At 46.5% G+C, this 15,000-nt stretch overlaps 1 protein-coding gene across 1 annotated transcript in view; it reads left to right on the plus strand.

Annotated features, from left to right (window-relative positions):
• The window catches only part of atrnl1a (attractin-like 1a), a gene marked incomplete at both ends in the record, with an annotated part of 210,434 nt that overhangs the window by 162,479 nt on the left and 32,955 nt on the right, over positions 1-15,000 (plus strand). The window contains one exon of the mRNA XM_079728776.1: positions 12,674-12,769. Coding sequence (XP_079584902.1) covers positions 12,674-12,769 — 96 coding nt within the window. The remainder of the gene's footprint in view (positions 1-12,673; positions 12,770-15,000) is intronic.

The following is a 15,000-nucleotide window of genomic DNA, read 5'->3' on the forward strand; positions in this document are numbered from 1 at the left end:
GCTGATGCTGTTTGGTCGTCCTTCTGAATTAGCTATGCAACGTCCACGCATCTATGCAGTCCGATTAGAATGGGATTCCGACCACCAGGTAATGTGGTCTAGCTCATCAGTTCTCAATGTGAGCAGGATCCAATCTGGGAGCGTCCAGACCTGACATTTAATGCCTTCTGCCGTGGTCAGAGGATCCAAGTTCACTTGAAACAACATGTGTTACTGAGGCCCGTCTTGCTGGAAAGGGCTCTGCGTTCACGACTGGATTGGGGAGATCTTTGAGATGTTGTTGTTTGTTTCTCATTGAGGAGTGAAGTTGTCGCTCCCACACCAGTTAGATGACTTCTTGATCTGGGTCAGGCCATCCTCTGCCAGGCTCCCTATGCTCCTTGTTGAACTCCAATGATTGTTCTTCTTCAACTTGTTTAGTCCATTTATTTTAAGCTCTCCACAGTATAACATTACAGCATCACCACAAAACGGCAGGACACAAACGGCAAACACAAAGAACCTCATCATAACTGCGCTCCCTAGTAACAGGTAAATGTCTACCATAAATAATAGAATAGAGGCGCCAACAAATTTAACTCGCCTCATCTCCCTTGACAGCTACACTGTGGGCTTCTGCTCCTCACAGCGCTCTGACATGTAAAGGGAACTGTTCCATCTTGGGGAAACATTGCGGACTAGCTCCTGGTTTGGCAGGTGTATCTGGGCCTGCATTTCACGTAGGACTTCAGTTGCTTTTGGGATTCTTTGAAATAAAGTTACCACCTAGCCTCCCTTACACCAGAAGCTCTGACAACCCTCCAGGGTCTTTTGTGAGGCCAGATTTACTGTGTGGGCGATACGTCGCACATGTCCTTCTCTGCACCAACTCCAGCCAGTACCAGTTCTTGTCTCGATGTTCTACTCACAGCAAACGTCCCGCAGTAAAGCTGCTGGATCCGTCCTTGTGGGAGCCCTGTTGAACACTGTGGTCTGTAAAACTTGGTTTGGCAGAACCCACTTGTCATCAGGGCAGTGTGCCCTGACCATGACGTACGAGTCAGTGGCACAAGACGTCCAGCTATCTGGACGGCTAGCTGTTATTCCAGCTCTTTGCTCAATGATTCAGCCTTCTTTCGCCTTACTTTGACCTACAGAACAGGGATTTGTTTCTTGGCGAATAGTTTCCTATTTGGGCTGAGGTACCCTACCTAAGAAGTGGAGAGTGAAGAGTTATTAGAAGCCCTAACAAAAAGTGTTCTTAAATCGTCCGTCTCTGTTAAAAGTGTCAGCAATCTTTAGCTGTAGGTATTGGATGGAATGTGTGGCTCCGCCTCCTCCATGTTGATCTCTAATGTGACAGCCCCCCCAACCCCCGGTCGTGACCAAAATGGAGATGAGAGTGTGCGCTTGAGAAACACTTTAGAGAGGAGGAATCAATTTAAATATCAAATAAGTGGTCACAAATTATTGGTCACTTTTCTAAATAATAAAGGCATAGGGCCTCTACTAATAATTTATATATCAATAAATCAGATTTCATCGACGCAAAGATAAAGAAAATGTATCAGGGCTATAGCGCAGTGAATTGTGATGCCGGTGCACCGATGCGAATCGGTGAATCTTACCGTCCCTACTCCCTGGTCCTCACCAGCCAAACTATTTACGATCACTGCCCTTTAACGAGCCCTGCATTCCCCTCCACCAAGCCCCATCCTGCCCCCCTGCTCCCCCAGCCCGCCAAGCAACCACCCCCCCTGCCTTCTTCTCCCTTCCCCCTTGACTCATGGAGCTCTTTATCACACGGCTCCCAAATGAATGGTGACAGAGCATTAGACCCAGGGTGATTAAACATCTCCTCACATTAACTATATGCTGTGAACATGTAATGATCCCATTATCAAAGCCACTGCCTGTGTGTGGGCCATTATCCACTATGTCAAAAACACATTGATTCACACATACACAGACACACACACACACACACACACACCCACACACACACACACACACACACACACACACACACACACACACACACACACACTCTCAATCAATATTAAAATCACTCATAAGTCATCCTCGACCTTACATTTAAAAACTTTTAATTTAACCTTGTCTGTCGACCCGGGATGTCTCTGCCCAATCTCTCCGATCTGATTGGACACAGCAGGTCAGGTGGCTAGCCTTTTCAGTGGAGACGTTTCATTGGTTGACAGGATGATGGGACGAGTGAGGTCACGCTCATTGATTATGCATGCAGGTGGGGATGATGGATGCGTATTATCATTAATCATTACTATTTATTTGTTTATGGCCCTTGATTACGAGGGAATTATAACAGTATATACACACACAATCACATATACAAAGACATACACGTACGTACGTACACACACGCCTTCACACACACACAGACACACACACACACACACACACACACACACACACACAAACAGGGATGTTGTTTTGCATCTGGTTTTTATTCTTCCATTAATTTGGGATAGCTGCATGATAACAGTAATAGATGACATTTTAATGGCACCGCTTTTGTTCTCTCTTTCTCTCGCTCTGCCTGTCTCTCTTTTGTATCTATTGATCCATCTGTCTTTAAGTCTATCTTACACTCTCTTTCCATTGTTTTCTACGGCCATCGGTCGGTCTCCTGTGTGACTCCAGCAGCACGGAGTCAGGCGGTCTGAGGAACACGGTGAACTGAAGGAGAACAAAAGTTTTACAAAGCTTCAGCAGTTTTTTTCTTAATTTCTCCAGAAACCTGGGCAGAGACTGTTATTGTCTTTCGAATCAAGTAGTTTTACTTCATGTCTTTTTCTTTTTTTCTCACTGTCTATCTGCTGGCCCGTCTCTCTTCTGTTCACTTGACAATTGACTTATTCTCTTGTTTTGGTCTTCTCTGTGTCTCTCTGTCTGTCTGTCCGTCCGTCCGTCCGTCCGTCTCTCTCTCTCGCTCTCTCTCTCTCTCTCTCTCTCTATCTCTCTCCCTCTCTGTCTCTGTCTCTCTCTCTCTCTCTCTCTCAGATTTTCTGATTGTGTGATTTCTTTTGTTTTATTGTACTGTTATCTTCTCCCACTATCTCACTCTCACACACACACACGCACACACGCACACACACACACACACACACACACACACACACACACACACACACAACCAAACCCAGATATAAACACACAAACGCACAGCACACACACACACACACACACACACACACACACACACACACACACACACACACACACACAGTTAAATAGTTAAATAGTTCATGTTAATCCGCAGTTAGCACTGAATTGTTCCCGCTGTGTCACAATACAAAGTGGTACGTCCAAGACCTTTTTTACTGCTCGGCGCTACAAGATCTAGCAATCTATAATCCATTTTCTCTCACTCTCCTGCGCTCTTTGTCTCTGTCTCTCTGTTGCTCCCTAATTAGCACTGTGAATCAATGAGGATTTATTCCGCTGAAGAGCCACAGCGATTGGTTTGGCCCCGAGTTGTGCTTATTAGAGCACTTGTGCAGACAGATCTTGTCAGACGTGGGAAGAGCGGGGCCCGGCTTTCAGAGGGTATCACGCGGGGCCCCCACTTTCTACAGGTCAATACTCGTGACTCCTCCTCTTCTCAAGTCGCCTCCACACTGTCCCTGTCCAGCGGAAAGAGCATAATTGAAACAAAAGCCCAGTTATACTTCATTCATTATTAGCTCCACCGGGAGAGACCAGTTTACATTTAAAGGAGTTTATTGTGCTTGCGCTTAGACACCGTTGTGATTTATTCTTCTAATTTGTGGTCAGAAGAAGCTAGGAAGTCTAGGTGCTGGAGGGGGTGAGATGACTAGATAGATCCCCCAGTGATGTCGGGTCTCCAGAGAAAACATCTCCTGCTGCGGGGGGCTGGAGGAGCCCAGGAGGAGAAGGGGATGAGGAGGGCTGCAGTAAAATCCCAATGAGACCTTGAGAGACTGGATGATGGGGCTGTAAATGTGCTGTAAGCACTAGCACTATCTCCCTCGTCAATAAAGCCAGGGGAACTTGATTGACTGAGTAGAGGTGGAAATGGTCTGGTCTGAAAGCATCGTATGATATGTGAGATAGTGACTGATGTGTGGGGGATTGAGGGATGTAGTCATCCTGAATTTACTTTGGCTACAGCTACAGTTCAATAACTACATATAGCCATTCTTCTGCTCCATCCCTGCTGCAGATTGCTAAATTCACAGGATTTCAGTAAAATAAACCACATGCATAGATTCCTCAAACTATGCCCGGCTCTCGCTACACAAGGCTTTAGTTATTTGTTTGCTTATTTGTTATTTGTTTTGACTCCCAAAACCATGGTTTTCTGGCCTACAGCCACCATTGGAAGGTTTCTCCTTGATTTGTATTGCAATAATATCTGTGATTGTTGCCATGGTTGTTGTTGGGGTTCTGGCCTGAGGCACGGGGCCTTATCGGAGGCTCATATCTTGGGCCCCTTGTTCCCGCTGCTGTGTCCCTGCCGCCACCCGACCGGGACACATGCTGTCTGAGACTGAGGCAAGCATGTCGGAAATTACATTTGTTATCATTTCTAAAGGGGAGACTCAAGCACCCCCACCCAACATTCAAACAAAAGGTGTGTGTGTGTGATTATCTGCATGTGTTCTTACCTCTGTGTGTGTGTTTTGCCGTGTGTGCGTGTGTGTATTTGTGTGACCACAACATTTCTATTCGTGCCTTTGTCTTTGCCCATAACAATCAGACAGGTGGTCTCTATGGACGCACATCTTTGGTTTTATTAATTCCCAACCAGTTCAATAGTGACGGTGATATTTTGACGCCAAGAAGCCAGACTTCAAATCCTATCTGTCTCTATTCACTGAGCCAGGCTTCAACAGGCACATAATGAGGGGATCATTGAATATGTATCAATACCGATCAGGGATGGATATGGCTGGGCGGGTGTGTCTGTGTGTGCATGCGTGTGTGTGTGTGCGTGTGCGCCTAGTGTGTGCTTGTATGTATGTGTGTGTGTGTGTTTGTGTGTGTGTGTGTGTGTGTGTGTGTGTGTGTGTGTGTGTGTGAGAGTGTGTGTGTGTGTGATTGCACACATTAGGCAATGTCTACATGGTAAGAGAGACGTACATAAACTGTTGTTAACAATGCCTGAACTGTTTATTGTTATGATTTATTTTTCTTTATGGCCTGGCTCAGTCCGTTTGTTGAAGGCAATATCTTTGTTCTGTATGGTTGTTATGATCTCAAGATCAGAAAGCAAATGATTCATGACACCAATCCATTTCACATAGTTTTACTTCCAAGAGCTATAAAATTAATGGCTCACAAAATGTAATGTTCGTACGTCACCCTCTTCCCAGAAATAGGTTTTCCTGATGCTGCAAGCGCTTCAGACTTCAGATTGCCCTTTGCTAAACCAATATCCCCTTTGTTGGCCAGAGCTCATTCCTAAGACCTCATTCCCAACTAAAGGAGGAGGGATCTCTGGGAACAGTTTTATGGGCCACAGTCCACACACTGTCATTGTTCCATGTGATAAGGCATTCAAACTAAACATTCGAACTAAACCACTATTTAGAAAAATGTGGATCCCTTGCCATGGTGAGGACATACATTAGTCGGCCTGACATTTGCGTGTGTGTGTCCGTGCGTGCTTGCCTGCGTGTGTTTGTGTGTGTGGCGTGTGTGTGTGTGTGTGTGTGTGTGTGTGTGTGTGTGTGCGTGTGCGTACATTCGTGCATGTGTGCGTTTGTGTGTGTGTGTGTGTGTGCGTGTGTCTATGTTTATAGTTTCTACCCCATGGCTGATTAATACATTAATCAGTGCCGAGGCGGCAGCTGTCTGTGGCATCGATGAGGCCGTCCAGTTAGGCTGCAGATGGACAACAACCCGGGAGCTGAGGCTGCAGTGAGAGCCTCCATTCTCAGGCCCATGGGGGGCCGGGGGGCCGGGGGTGGGGGCTGTGTAGCAGAGACCCGAGGAGAGCTCCGTCTCTCATGGACTTGTGATTTAGCTCAGGCTGTAGGAAAGGTTCTTTTAGATTTGTATTCAAATCTGCATGTGAGAGGGGATGTCCCTACTGACCTCTCTCTGTCCTTATGCTTCTATAGTGTGCCAAAAGTGCCAAAATTTTTAATAAAATATTAATTTCTTTGCCCGATGTCAGAACATATGAAGGGTAGAAACCCTGGAGGACTGACATGGTTTCCTCACCTCCTATTTTTCTCTACGTATTCAGAGAGAATTGTTAATATGCACATTTACACATTGACAATGCATGCACATCTATTTGACGGGCGTTCTCCGTCGACGTGAAGCGGAGCCGGTGCCGTTGAACTGGCGGGCTTTTCTTTACCACCTGTGTTGTCGTTAGACCCCCGGTTTCCCCCCGTCCTCCTCGGGTACCAACCGGCCAGCCGCCCCGCCCGCTGCAGCTGTGCAGGTGGTCGTCTGGCAGCGCTGCAACCTGAGAAGCATAATGTGCCATGTAATTGGCGACATTGTTGCAGAATTAATTCTCCCACACCCCCGGGCTGCTCTGTCCGCTGGACTCTCTGTCCGACCAGCTGGGCAGACAGAAAGGAACGGGTCAATGGACGGACGGACAGACGGGCCGAGGGACCCCAGGATGGATTAATTGTTTGGCCGCATTACTAGCCGCTCTTGGCCTCGTACAAACGACCACAAATCCCTCCGAACCCACCGACTTGTTTCGGTGCTTTTGGGTACAAGTCGCTGCTGCCTTCTACAGAGGATGTTGTCGAGGGAAGCAGAGCACAGAGGCGAGTGCGACAGACGTCCTGGTGTCGAGTGTCTGATATCTCAAGAGGGTGGAGCCCTCAGGGTAACAGCAGCCCTTACAGAGGAGACCGTATGGATCCACCTACCGTCGAGGACCGTTGGCAGACGGATGCGTTCGCATGTTTGCATATATTATTCAAAAATGAAATACTCCAGCCTACACACATAAATATCTGTCTCCTTCTCTCTCTCCCCTAGCGCTCTTTTCTCTCTACCTCTCTCCTCTCTCTCTGCCTCTCTCTCTCCCTCTCCTGCTGTCTCTTTGTTTCTCTCTCTCTCCTCTCTCCCTCTCTCTCTCACCCCCTCTCTTTCTAGCCACCCAGTTGGTGGGGTCCAGCCTAGCCTTGCTTGTTTATGGCACAACAGAGTTAATTAGGCGTTTTATGGCCGATTTACAGGCCCACGAAAAAGATGGCCACCACCTCGTCCTTGTAGCCCATTCAAGGACTTGTCCGAGGGGACTCTGAACAGACAATACCCAGCGTGTCCGGGCACTCTCATGCACATGCACACCCATACCCATGCATGGCTATCTAAAACCCGGCAGTGTCTGATGACCATAACTCACACCTTTATAACCATACATAATCCAAATGTCTTGTTGGATTTATGAGGAAACAACCCACATGCACACACACTCACACATACACATTTAACCCCAACACACAATCTCACCGACTCACACACACATACACACACACTCACACATATATAACCCCCCCAACACACACACACACGCATACACACACACACAAACGCACACACACGCACACAAACAAACTATTCTTACCTTTACCCCTATGCACACACATACGCAGACATACACATTCACACACAGATACAGAAACGACGCACCACACAGAGTGAATGTGAATGTGACAGGGGAGAGAGTGATCTCCACGCTGTGTTTTTATACACTCACCGCGATGCGATGCCTTTTTGGCAGCGTGCTTCACATTTGTTTTTATGGAACGTGCGCCCCCGGCGTAACGCCATATAGGGATTCTCTCCTCTCCTCTCCCTCCCGCTCTCCTCTATTCCTCTCCCTGTCGTTCTTGGCGCCCCAAACCCTCCGTGTGCGCGTCTCTCAAATGCAACGTGACAGCAGCATGAGGCTAGCAGGTACGCCGGTAAACACACACTGTTGGCTGAGCCGTGTTAGCGTCGCGCTGACAGCTAACCAGAGAAGACATTATTATTATCCGGCAGCCAGGCAGCGCGTTACGGGAGCTAGCTGTAGCGGCGGCGGCGCTTGACTGCACCCGTGTAGCTACAGGTGTAGCATTCGTTCACGCTCACACGGGCTGACACCAGCGCGCCAGCAGCCAGTGGCAAGCTAACGGAAAAGCCCCGACAAGCAGTTAATGCCAAGCCACGGCCTATTCAGGCTAATACGCAGAGACACAGTAGGCCTATGTTGGTGTAGTCATACCTCAGTGCATTGGGTTTTGGATAGAGTTTCGGATAGACAAATGTATAATGATTGTGGATACACAATCATTATACATTTGTTTAATGCAGTTTTTCGTCAAGATTAAATTTTGTCTTTCAATTCGTCGAAACAAATTCAAGGTCAAATATGTAACATTGACACCAAGCATTTCAAATGGCGACCGCAGTCCAAGTTCAGCGTTCAAGGGTAGCGCCGCCCACCCCCTCCTCCCCAGACTCTTTCGCTGAAGCAGGTTGCCAGGTTCAGGAGCCTGAACAAACACAAGCAGCAACGAGCCCTACACTTTCAGGTGATCAGCTAAGGTAAACGTATGCAATTTATGCAATGTTAATTATAAAATTATTATGCAAATTATAAACCAGCTCATGTGGCATCCGTCTTGAAATCTTTCTGGGCTCTAAACAGATTTCAAATTCAACTCCAACATATATCCTTGTTTTAGCACAGCTCTGATCATAGAGCTTTTAGGAAAGTGGATGAGGCTGTTTCGGTTGCGTAGAATCTGGTACAATCTCAGTTGATCCCGTTTGTTTGCTTGCTACCATGGCTGCAGGACGTTGTGTTTGGGTGCCAACTTGTTTTAAATCTGGAAACTTGGGGGACTCAAGGATAGCGAATCGTAGCACACAGGCCAAAACAAAAACAATAGTTCCGGTCGGTCAAAGGATAACATACTAAAGCATAGTAGTCGGAGAAGCCAGTGTTTTGACTTGGCGTTGTGTTTTGACTTTCCTTATATTCTAGGATTACACATCATGGTAATTTTATTATTTAGTGCAATATATTTTTAAAAAAATCCTTTTATATTTTATTTAAAAGATTATGTCAGCAAAAGTTTGCAATCCGTTGCTGAAATCCCCACCATCTTGACTGCAACAGTTGTTCCTGAGGTTTGTTTGGCTACAACCGGTGATTGGATTCCTGCCATTGAACAACAAGAAACATACTGACGATTAGAGCTTAGGCTCATTATCACCCAGACATCAGTGGTTTCTTCTTCTTTGTTTCCTCGCTGCTCCATGGAACAGGTGGTCTGGCCCCGAGCTGAATGCAGAAACAAAGTGTTTGGACGGAGGCTGCATGACTTCTGCTATTCAATTTTTCACTCAGTTTCAAATATTTAGCATATACAAATAATACACTGGAGTTTCTATTGGTTGGGGCTTCATCATGTGTGTTGTTGTTAACGATCCCAGGAGCGAGAGTTGTGTGTGCGTGTGTGGTTGTGTGTGTGTGTGTGTGTGTGTGTGTGTGTGTGTGTGTGTGTGTGTGTGTGTGTGTGTGTGTGTGTGTGCGCGCATCCACCCAGTCCTCCCCATTGCCATATGTCTGCCTGCTAGCCACTCGGCTTCCATCACTGCTTCTCTCCACCTCGCCTCCTCAACCTCTCCTCCTCTCCTCCTCTCCTTCTCTCCACCTCTCCTCTTCTCTACCTCTCCTCCTCTCCTCTTCCTCTCCTCCTCTCCTCCTCTCCTTCTCTCCACCTCTCCTCTCCTCCTCTCCTCTTCCTCTCCTACTCTCCACCTATTCTCCTCTCAACCTCTCCTCCTCTCCTCTACTCCTCCTCTCCTCCTCTTCACCTCTCTACCTCTCCTCCTCTCTACCTTTCCTCCTCTCCTTCTCTCATCCTCTCCTCCTCTCCACCTCTCCACCACTCCCCCTCTCCTCCTCTCCTCCTCTCCTAATCACCACCTCTCCACCATTCCTCCTCTCCTTTTCTCCACCTCTCCATCTCTCCACCTCTCCTCCACTCCTCCTCTCCTCCTCTCCTCCTTTCCTCCTCTCCTACTCACCACCACTCCTCCTCTCCTCCCTTCACTTGTCCCCTCCTCTCTCCAATGTTCAAAAGTGCTGTTGAAAATGAATTGATTGGATGTGTATTTTGTATTGGCCAACGCTTACACTTCTGAGATTAATATTGAGGTTGATTCGGAAGGTTCCATCAACCGGCCGGATAGGGGAGATCATAAACACATAGTTGGTAGCAGTTGACGGTTCTCGTAAATGGACCCAAAGCAATGACAAAAGTTCACAATCTTCACCGTCTAAACTCAGCGCCCTCTCGATGACACGATAGCAGGAGATGGCCAACACTAACGATAAAATGACACAGCGCGTTTTTAACGGTCTGTTGTCCCGGTGAATCCAAAGGCAGAGGCCGAATCCACCAATATGCAAGTTTGAGACCAATTGAGACCGGTACAGTGTTTGCTGTTCGTCACTTCTTCCTATCGATGTCACATGATGACCTGGACAACATCTATAAGTCGATAAGTCGATTTAAGATAATGCCCTTTCGTCCCTTGTTGGATTTCTAATTTCCATATCTCCATTCTTTCCCACCACACCGCTCCCCTCTGTCTCCAATCACACTTTCTCTCTGTCCTCAGCTCTCAAGGCTGAGTCCAGTCCAGTTTTATTTCCACAGCCCTTAAGCACAATTACAGTCTCAAAGAGTTTCCCAGCCTCACATTATACGGCGACCCCGAACCCTCAGCCCTCCACAGGGCCCAGAGAAACTACACATGGCCATATGGAGCACACTTAGATCAGGAACACAGACGAGGGATCCCTCCTCGCAAGGACAGTGGGATGTGATCAATCCTCCTCATCTAGGGCCTTTAATAACGTGTCCACTTTGAGGTCCCGACCCCTATATTGGTTTGCTATTCATCGGCCAATATTTTGGTTCCAGAGTTCTATCCATTTCTGTCTTTCTATCAGAGTTCTATCCGGTACTATCAAATAGAGGAAACAAACTCATTTACATAATCAGATGATCAGAAACATATCAGGGTTCTCAAAAATAATGATAATAATATAGTAATAGTAGTGCTGTGCCAGCGTGCTCCTGTACACTGCTTCCATGTGTTCCAAAAAGAGTACAATAGTACAATATGAGTAGTAAGGGCTTTGTAGAGGTGTCTGTGGCTTTCAGATCAACCCTTGATCAACCCTAGGCTGGTCGCGGCTGACAGGACGCACATCAGACGAGCCACGGAGCCCCTCCGCACGGCGGCGTTCCGCAGTAGAATGGACAGCTCCTTATTTGCAACATTTTATTTGAGGTTTATTCTGTGTTTATAAAAATGGGTGGTTATTGATAATGGTTTGGTGCAGTGCTTGAAGATATGGCATAGCTGTATGGCAACTGGTCATCTGATTGGAAACACGACTTACTTATGTTCTAAATGAGACAAAACACTTTGAATGTACAGGGACACTTCAAATTAGCATTTAGAATTAAAGGTTGTTGGTACATTGTGAAAAGTTTCTTTGAAATTACACTGCAGCACTAGCGCTATGCAAACGCATGCAAAGGAAAAACACAGGCTCCAGTCTGGATGACTGAAATGAAAGATAACAAAAGCTGTTTGTAATTCCAGTATATTGGCTAATTCCCAGCCTGTTATTAAGGTACAGTTTGATCTATTTTGCGATCGATGGAGCTGAGGTAACTTAATGATAGTAGATGATTGTGATACCGGCTCAGTTTTTCCTACTTAAGCTTTGTCTGCTGACTATTAGGGTCAAACATAGCCCAATCTTAAATTAAATGTAGGCCTAATGTAGGACTTTGCTACTGCTTCTCAAAATCCACGAATCTGTAGTATCCGATTAACTTAATCCCAAAAGTTTATAAAATCATGATGAAAAGTCTCCCAACTCCTAGTGTATCACAGTCCAAGTACTCGGCAGTGAACTGAGTTCCCATAAAGTAGAACATATTGCCATTCCCACCAAGTTAGAGCAAATGGAGCAGTTCTTGCGATATGCTGTGTATTTTGAGTGACATCTTCTAGTTAGGTTCATTGGCTTAAGATGCAGTGGGAGCCTGTGCGTATGTGTTCACAGGCTTAAAGCTGTCTTTTTGGACTGTACTGCAAATCTATTCAAGCATAGGTTCTTGCGAGTCCCGATTCCGGCGACACAATTCTCTGAATGTGGCCGGTAGTTGCGGCAGGCAGAGGCGTGGTACTGCATTGGACACTGACTGGACGGAGGTCCAATGTTTTTCTTTTACTGCTTTTATTTATTTGAGTTATTTTTTTATTGGAGTTTCTTATATTATATGTTCATACAGTTTAATTCAGTTTATTTATTATTGAACGTTCTTGTTTTGTCAATGCAGCGATTTAATGTTTTTCCCCCCACATTCATGTTTATTGTGTTCCAAGCAGCAGTGTTTTATTAAAACGTTATATGCTGATCGGCAGATAATATCAGTTATTGGAGTTTTATGAATCCTAAAAGTGGTATTGTATCGTATCAATACATTTATAGATTTGTTTGTCTATTTCTGTTTTCTTTTGAAAAGGGTTCTGAATAACTCTCTGTCCTGTGTGACTGCTGTTGTGTTCTGCTGCAGTGGTACCTTATGCTATGTTGGGATGTATGTATTTACCTCTCTCTCTGTCTCCACAGCAGCTAATGAGAGAGCGGCAGCAGATGGCCAGCCGGCCCTTTGCCTCCGTCTCCATGTCGATGGAAGTGGGTGGGGATCAGGACGAGCTCCTGCAGGTCAGTGAGAGTAGTACACACAGGCACACACACACACACGCACACACACACTCCCGCACGCACGCACGCATGCACACACACATAAACACGTACACACACACAAACACACACACACACAAGCACATACACACACACACACACACACACACACACAAGCACATACACACACATAAGCACATACACACACACACAAGCACACACGCATGCACACGCACGCACACACACACACACACACACACACACACACATAAACACGTACACACACACACAAACACACACACACACACACACACACACAAGCACATACACACACACACAAGCACACACGCACGCACACGCACACACACATAAACACGTACACACACACACACACGCACACACACACACACACAAGCACACACACACACACAAGCACATACACACACACGCACACACACGCACACACACACACAGACAAAAACACACACACAGACAAAAATACAAGCACATACACAAGCACATACACACGCCACACTGCCTTACGATCAAACTTCATTAAAATTCCTGCAAAATCAGTGGCACACCTGTGACTTACCACCTACACTTCCTCTCACACACCCAGACACAGTGTTGGCTCGCTGCGTGTTTTGACTGCTGCCTTTTCCTGCCCTGTGTTTTTGTTTATATTGGTGTGCATATAAATGAGAGTGTGGGTGTCTGTTAAATACGCAACACTTAGCAGTCTAGGAGATGCAATTTCCAGACTGTTACAGTCAACTCATCTGGCTCTGCATGCAGTCAGTATTATGCTGCTCTTGCTCTGTTTTTTTCTGTTTACTTCCTATACCATTTATTTTTTACTTTATTTTTAAATAGATTACATATTTTCCATCTTAAATGGGATGTGATATAGGGAAGGTCAACACGGGAATTTTGTTTGCAGGAAAGACTTTATGATACATGGTATGAAAGGGAGAAGAAGCTGTGTTTGTTACTGGCTGAGCTGATATTTGTGTTTCAGATCCGGGTGAACTTATTGTAGTTTTTCGTTTCTTTTGTTGGAGGACAGCAGCTACAGATTTGCTGTTACAGGTGAATGTTTTCGTTTGGTCATACCTCAAAGTTAAATAAATATAATACATTGATTCCTCAACGTATCTATGCAAAGGCATCGCTGTTGTTTGTTTGCGTTTACTTGGCTCAAAATGATGATCATTGGATCACAGTACAGTATTATGGGAAATGCGAAGCTGTGAAGCGGCCTGTTTAAACCAATGGGGGAGCACAGTGTAACAGATGTTGGTGGGCGGTTCTCCATGACACACTGTGAGGATATAGAGATTAGATAAGAGGGGCCTGCATTCAATAACAATCACCTCGTTCATCAAGGTACATATGCAAGTCGGCTTGAGTGTTGCACTTTAAACAAGTGTTCACCGCTCACCCACTTACACACACGCACGCACGCACGCACGCACGCACGCACGCACGCACGCACGCACACACACACACACACACACACACACACACACACACACACACACACACACACACACACACACACACACACACACACACACACAGACACATACACTGAACCAGGGAGAGAGTGTGGGTGTGTGAGAGTGTGTGGGGTTCGGTGTCCCCCCTCAAGGACACGGCAGCCTGCTGCGAGACCACCTGCTCCTCTGAGCGCTGATTCTTCTGAAACAATGGTTCATCTTTTTTTTCCTCATGAATGATTGATCATGATTGATCATGCACTGGCCCATGCTGGTAGAGAGTCTGTTTTCTGAACTCTGCTCTTCTAATGACCCAAGGCCCTAACGCTAACCAAATATAGACACGAAAGAGAGGGTGCTCTTTATTCCCCGTGGATAATTACCCTCCCCCTCCCCCCTCCAAAGGAAAGGCAGCCTTTGTCCACGTCTGAGTTGAAAGCCTAGTGTGAGGGCGCACACTACTCTGCTGTACATCCACCCAGGTGGTGAGCAGTGCCCGGTCATGGTAGCCCCCAGCCCCCCTTCCATACTCTGGTCTGAGCTGCAGCAGGAGACGACCATGGGCCTGGGGACGTCCTCACCCAACTGTTCATTACCTTCAGATCAATCTGCGCTTTGCTGTTTTTCCTCCCCCCCTCACATATATACACACACACACATACAAACATATCTACGCACTCACACACACACACACACACACACACACACACACACACACACGGGCGCACATATTCAGACACACAAACACAC

Source organism: Pollachius pollachius (assembly GCF_949987615.1).
Source record: "Pollachius pollachius genome assembly, chromosome: 2".
NCBI lineage: Eukaryota > Metazoa > Chordata > Actinopteri > Gadiformes > Gadidae > Pollachius > Pollachius pollachius.